Source organism: Nicotiana tabacum, chromosome 22 (genome assembly GCF_000715075.1).
Source record: "Nicotiana tabacum cultivar K326 chromosome 22, ASM71507v2, whole genome shotgun sequence".
NCBI lineage: Eukaryota > Viridiplantae > Streptophyta > Magnoliopsida > Solanales > Solanaceae > Nicotiana > Nicotiana tabacum.
The window spans coordinates 174,914,007-174,920,729 of NC_134101.1; the positions used below are offsets into that span (position 1 = coordinate 174,914,007).

Consider the following 6,723-nt stretch of genomic DNA (forward strand, 5'->3'; position numbering starts at 1 on the left):
AATCCCGGTATTTGAAAAATGCCTAGAAACTCTGCCAAAATTTTTGAAAATAAAAAGAGGGAAAATGTGTTTAAAAAAAATGAGTCAAATATCATATTTTTTTATGTCAAAATTGACCGAACTACGCAGGTCTAATTCTCACCGGATGTGGGGATACGTAGGCAACCCACATAAGGTTCGGCCTTATTTTTTACAAAAAATAATCAAGTAAAGTGTAGTTTAGGGCTTTGGTCAAAACAATAAGCCGACCCAGCTTCGGCTGTATTTTAAGTTGTTCTTACCGGAATATCCTTAGATTACCTTTCAATTGTCGAAAGGCTATTTTCGGGAAGAACGGGCAAGTCTGTCTAAAAGGTGTCTTTTTTAATAAAATACTTTCCTCCGGCCTCAAAATTTGTTTGGAATTGTGAAGGGGCCACGTTTGCAAAAACGACCATTTTTGCTAAAGTAGCATAAAAGGGGTCTTCGTCCATGGATTTTATTTAGAAATTGAAAACTTATTTTGCAAAAAGTGTCCACAAGAGTCAACCCTAACCTTAACCCTCCGCAGGTACAAATGAATATTGTCTAGTACCCGTCACAAATGAATACTATCCAGAACCAGTCACAAATGAATACTATCCAGGACCCCTCACAAATGAATACTGTCTAGGACCTGTCACAAATAAATGTTGTTCAGAACCAGTCACAATTTGTCATAGAACGAGCTCAGTTGCAGCTTCGCATGTAGTTGAATGATTTAGATAAGGATGGCCAGGATTGGGTGAAAAAGTAGATGGGTTCCCTTATAGACATCATGAGCATCAAACCCCATGAGGATTTGATCAAAGCCTTGGTAACCTGTTGGGATCCTGTCCACAACGTGTTCCGTTTCTCCAATTTCGAGCTCACCCCTTCTCTGGAGGAAATGGCAGGATACATTGACTTTGGCCAAGACTTGAGGAAGCAACAACTCATATTCCCAAGGACTCTCTCTGTGCACAAATTCTTCGATCTTCTAAATATTAGTAAGCAAATGAAGAAGGCTCGTGTAAGCAAAGGATGTTGTTCTTTCTACTTCTTATACTTTAGGTTCGGGCATTTAACTAGTTTTGAAACACATAAAAAAGGGTTAAACAAAGGATGTTGGCTCGTGTAAGCAAAGGATGTTGGTTCGCTTTTATCGTGGCATTTTTGGGGATCATGGTCTTTCCAAATGTGGAAAGGATAATAGACACTCGCATGGCCAGAATTGCACAACTCCTCACTACCAAGGAAGATCACACACTTGTTTCGTTAATATTGTAGACATTTATCGATCATTGACATTGTGTAAAACCAGGGCTCAATTCTTCGAGGGTTGAAACATTCTTCTTCAAATATGGTTGATTGAACATCTCCGCCATCACCCCAAGTTCATGAGTTACGGTGCGGACGGGAACAACTTCATAAAGAGGCATGAGGAGTGGGTAAAAGATTACAAAACTCCAGAAGGTTTTGAGGCTTGGGTTTCCCACTTAAGGACTTTAAAAGAAAGTCAAATTGAATGAACTCTAGGGTGGTTTCCAGTAACAGAAGTCATATACATGACAGCTTCAAAAGGCTACTTGATGATGATGGGCCCGAGGAGTATCCAACCATATGCAACGCAAAGAGTTCTAAGGCATCTGGGAAGGTATCAAGTGGCACCCGAAGATGTAGATTTGAGTACCCAAGTCATTGAGCTACAGCCAGAAGCAACATTGCCTGAGGCTTTACTCCAACGAGATTGGAATGGTTGTCGATATCTGAAAAGTGACACCCAGGTGCCGGATCTTGCGAGAGGGGAAGTGGATCTGAATTATGCTGTGTGGTTTGAAAGAAGGTTTTGAGCAAATGATGAGCCCGAGCCTGAAAGGCCCGCCAAGAGACCTCATGTCCAAGTTTTTTATGATAAAATTCGGGAAAGGTTGGCTTGGAGAGAGAAGGAGAAAAAATATCAAGCCACCAATCACGCTTTGCAAGAAGAATTGAGAAACGTCGTATTCAATAATGATTTATTGGCACAAGAAGCTGAAGGTGAAAGAAGAAGGTTGGTCCAAGAAAATGAAGCTCTCCGGGCCCAAGTTCGAAAAATGAAAATAGCAGCCAAGAACTCGGGAAAAAGTAGAAAAGATGAAAGACTCATCTATAATCTTACGCAAAAAATACATGACTTTGAGGATGATTTGCAAAAAACTGAGTCTGAGCTAGTGAAAGTACGAACAAAGTTAGCCAAAAATGCAGAAGAGCGGGCAATTTTCAATCGACAATTGAAGGAAAGATATGACAGAGGGGTCATGGGTTGGAAAAAGGAGCTTAATAGCCTTGAGGGAGAAATGACTAAACAAGCCAAGAGCTTCAAGGCCGAGAGGGAACATTGCTACGCTTTAATGGCACAGCTAGAGGGAGACCTACAACATTTGCAAGAATAGAATCATACGACTACCCGGGTTTTAGAGGCTAGATCTCAACAGATTGGGCGGTTGTTGCAAAAAAAGGGCATCATCAGGGAAAGGGTTAGAAGAATCGCCGACTACATCGTGATGAAGTGCAACAAGTGCGAGGACATGACTAGGTGCATGTTCTTCGCCACAGTCATGGTCTTTGTTCGCTAGATAATGGATGATCTCTATCGTCTCCAGGATGACATGGCGCATAGGCCCGCAGCAAGACCAGTTGGTGTTCCTAGGACAGGATTGGAGGCATTGATGTACTCCTGATTGTTTTCTCTTTTTCGAGTCTATATTTTCATTACTAAAGTCTGTTTCGAGTCTGTTTTCAATTCTCAGGTATGTAGGATCGAGTCTTTTTAATAGAGAAAATTAGAAGTCTTGTTTTAATGAAAATTTGAAAAACCAAAAAATGTTTTTATTTATTTTTGCATTTATTCCTTGAACTACATGATAATCTGATTCACGTGGCGTCGTGATACGTAGGCAATTCTCATCGGATCCGGTCACGATTTTTAAAATAAGAGAGAAAATGTGGAAAAGAGAAAGCCCAAAGAAAAAAGAGAAAACAAGGAAAAGGGAATAAGAGGGAAAATAAGAATGCAAGAGAGAGCAAGAGAAAGATCGGGGAGATAAACAAAAGCTAGGATGAGACATGCAATAATTGCAAAACATGTAGAAACATATTTAACTGTATGGGTGCATCACACCCCCGATGTGCGATTCCCTATGTGTTAATTGTTTCAAACTAACAGGTTTGTTGTCTACTGTTGAGTTCAGGTTCTGTTTTTAAGGTGGTTGGTTTGTGGTAACCTGGCTTCACACTCGTACTTTACAAGATCCAAGGGCAGTGTAGAAATATTGTCAGAAGGTCATCCACCAACAATTCCCATCCCAGAGGATAGCCCACTATCGGTTATCCCAACCTCAGAGTCAGCGGCAGCTGAAGAGAATAGGGCATTGCGCCTCCGCATGTTGGAAATATGGGACGCCTGGTCAAATGGTAGGGAGCCGCCAAGTGCCATACCCGGTTTCCCCGAGTTACTTCCCTGAGCAAGTGGAAATTCCAATGTCCCAATTAATTATCCGAATACCCCACTTGGATACCCCGCCATCTTGGCTCACTTCACCGGAACACCTTTTGAGGTTCTCCCCCAGGTGGTTTCGAGAGTGGCCTCCAACATATTTACCGCACCTCCAACCTCGGCTGCGGTACAACCAACTTTGCCCAGGCCAAGCTTTGATCCATCATCATTCACATTCCAAGTACCATCTTTTCAACCAGAACCTACTCATTTCACCACCAATTCTTACCCGCAACAACCCCGGTACGAGTTTACCGCGGGATAGGAGAAGGCTACAAAGAACCCCGAACAAGAGGAAATTACCTGGAAAATGAGGAGCATGGAATAGAGCCTCAAAAATATAGAAGGTTTGAGCGGACAAAAGAGCGTATCCTACGTTGATCTATGTATGTTCCCGCATATGCATTTGCCCCTCGGCTTTAAGAACCCCAAGTTCGAAAAGTATGACGGGCACAAGGATCCCATAGCCCACCTCAAGAGGTATTGCAATCAATTAAGAGGGGAAGGCGGAAAGGAAGAACTCCTAATGGCTAATTTCGGAGAGAGTCTAGCTGACATTGGATCCGAGTGGTACATGGACCAAGACATGTCTCGCTGGCACATATAGGATGATCTAGCCTGAGATTTCGTCAGACAATTTCAGTACAACATAGACATAGCTCCCGACAGGAATTCCCTGTCAAATCTCAAAAAGAAGTCATCGGAAAGTTTTCGAGAATATGCTATTAAATGGCGCGAGCAAGCGGCCAGAGTCAAGCTCCCGATGGATGAAACTGAAATGGTCAGTGTTTTTATACAAGCCCAAGAGGCTGACTACTTTCAGAATATGATGTCTACAATGGGAAAGCCATTTGCTGCGGCTATCAAGAATGGTGAGATGGTCGAAAATGGTCTGAAAACAGGTCGCATATTGAGCCAATCTACCATAAGAGCTACATCGCAAGCAATCCAAAGAGGGTCAGGAGGTGTAGCAAATAGAAAGAAGAAAGAAGAGTTGGTGATGGCGGCTTCAATTCTAAGAAACCCCCGTCCACCCAGAGGTTACTTCCCTCCAAGCACCCTACAACATTATTATCCTCATCAGGATGTGGCCTATGCTATGGCTCCTCAGCCGTACGCAGCAATGAACGCCCAGCCATACGCTCGGCCACAACAACAGTTTAACCAAAACTGAGCTCCATTTCCTAGAAATAACCCTCCTCACCAAGCTCCATATAATCCCCGTCCCCCTCGATATTATTTTTTATACAATGTTGTGCTCGGGAATCACCCAGAAGAACAAACTTCATGTCTATTGGTGAATCATACTCTAGCCTTTTCCCTAAACTGGTCCAAATGGGTTTGTTGCAACCCGTACCCCAAACCAGGCAAAACCTAGAGTCACCCTCCTACCGACCCGGTACTCGATGTTCTTACCATTCGGGAGTGGAAAGGCATGACACTGAAGACAGTTGGACTCTCAAAAGGGCAATCCAAAACTTAATAGAGCAAAAGAGAGTAGTGCTGGAAGATGAAGAAGTCCCCAATGTGACCAACAACCCATTGTCGGCCCACAACAACGGTCCAATTATTGGGATGATTTGTGAAGATAAAGAGTTTGACCTAGCCCTGAAAGCCATCATTGCCATAGCCGATGTGGGAAAGAAGCCAAAGGCTGCCGCAAAGCAAGATAAGGGGGAGAAAGAAGAGTAACTCCGCTCCTCGAAGTGAAGAAAAGACTGTGGAAAACAAAACAGGGGAAGTACCCCCTAAAGACGCCATTCTTTATGTTCCCTGAGCTCACAGGAAAGAACAATTGGCATTGAGTCCTCCTAAGAGGTTCGAGCTGAACAAGGGACCCAAGATGTATGTACCCAAAGGGACTTATGTGGTGCGGGGACCAGTAATTCCACCCAGGTTGAACGAGCCCGTGATCATTAGCCGCACACCACAAAGGCCTATGAAAGACCCCACTACAATCCCCTGGAACTACAACAGAGCAATTGTGACATACAAAGGGAAAGAAATTGTAGGGGAAGTAAATGAAACCAACCCATCTAGGAAGTACCTTAATCTGGAAGAAGTGAACAATGCCAAACAAAAGTGCTTCCCACTCAAAAAACCTGTTAGTGCTGAAGAAGCAGAGGAGTTCTTCCAAAAAATGAAAACTGTGGACTACGAGGTAATTGACCGACTATGGAAGTCTCCCACTCAGGTCTTGCTTTTGCCTCTACTTATAAGCTCAACTAAGAATCAGAAAGTGTTGATAAAGACCCTCAATGAAGCTTATGTTCCGATTGAATCCACTGTCGAACAATTGGAAAGGATGACAGAAAGATTCTTCGCAGTCAATCAGATTTCCTTTAGCAAGAATGATTTGCCCCCAGAAGGGGCCGCCCACAACAAAGCGCTCCATTTGACCGTTAAATGTGAGGGGTATTATGTGAAAAGAGTCATGCTGGATGGCGGATCCAGAGTTGATATCTACCCACTCTCAACTTTGCAAAGAATGGAGATTGGGACTGAGAGAATCCGGCCTAACAATGTCTATGTGTGTGCCTTTGATGGCATAAAGAGAGATACCATAGGCGAGATTGAATTGATTTTGACTATCGGTCCTGTGGATTTCGAAGTGACATTTCAGGTCATGGACATGGATACTTCCTATAATTTTCTCTCAGGAAGGCCTTGGATCCATACTGCGGGAGCTGTACCTTCTTCCCTCCATCAAATGGTGAAGTTTGAACACGAAGATCAGGAAATTGTGGTTCATGGACAAGCAGTCAATTTACCAAGACCCGTCAATCCCATGTCTCGAAGCTATGGAAGGTAGCGGGCATATAGTCTATGAAGCTTTTAAGGTTTTGGTCGTAGATGAATGTGAGGACGAAAGCCCGTGTCCTCAGCCCTTTCTATCAAATGCGTCCATCATGGTGGCTACTGAAATGATCGAGCATGGTTATAAGCCTGGGAAGGGACTCGGGGCATCATTGCTAGGTATTACAGAACCTATCACTTTAGCTGCCAGCGAGAAGTTCTTCGGTGTTGGTTTTCATGCTACAGAAGCTGATGTGACATGGGCAAATGAACGAAAGAGCAATTGTTGGGTGTTACCTCAGTTGGTCCCATATCTTTACGAAACATTCGTCAAACCCAAGTACACAGAAGAAGAAGAAGAAGAAGAAGAAGAAGAAGAAGAAGAAGAAGAA

The 6,723-nt window shown here is 43.3% G+C and overlaps 1 protein-coding gene across 1 annotated transcript; it reads left to right on the forward strand.

Moving 5' to 3' along the window:
- Positions 1-4,870: 4,870 nt before the first annotated feature.
- Positions 4,871-6,347, forward strand: LOC107802803 (uncharacterized). Its single transcript, XM_016626378.1, has 2 exons — positions 4,871-5,223; positions 5,321-6,347. The coding sequence occupies exons 1-2, from the start codon at positions 4,871-4,873 to the stop codon at positions 6,345-6,347; spliced, it is 1,380 nt and encodes a 459-aa protein (XP_016481864.1).
- The last annotated feature ends 376 nt before the right edge of the window (positions 6,348-6,723 follow it).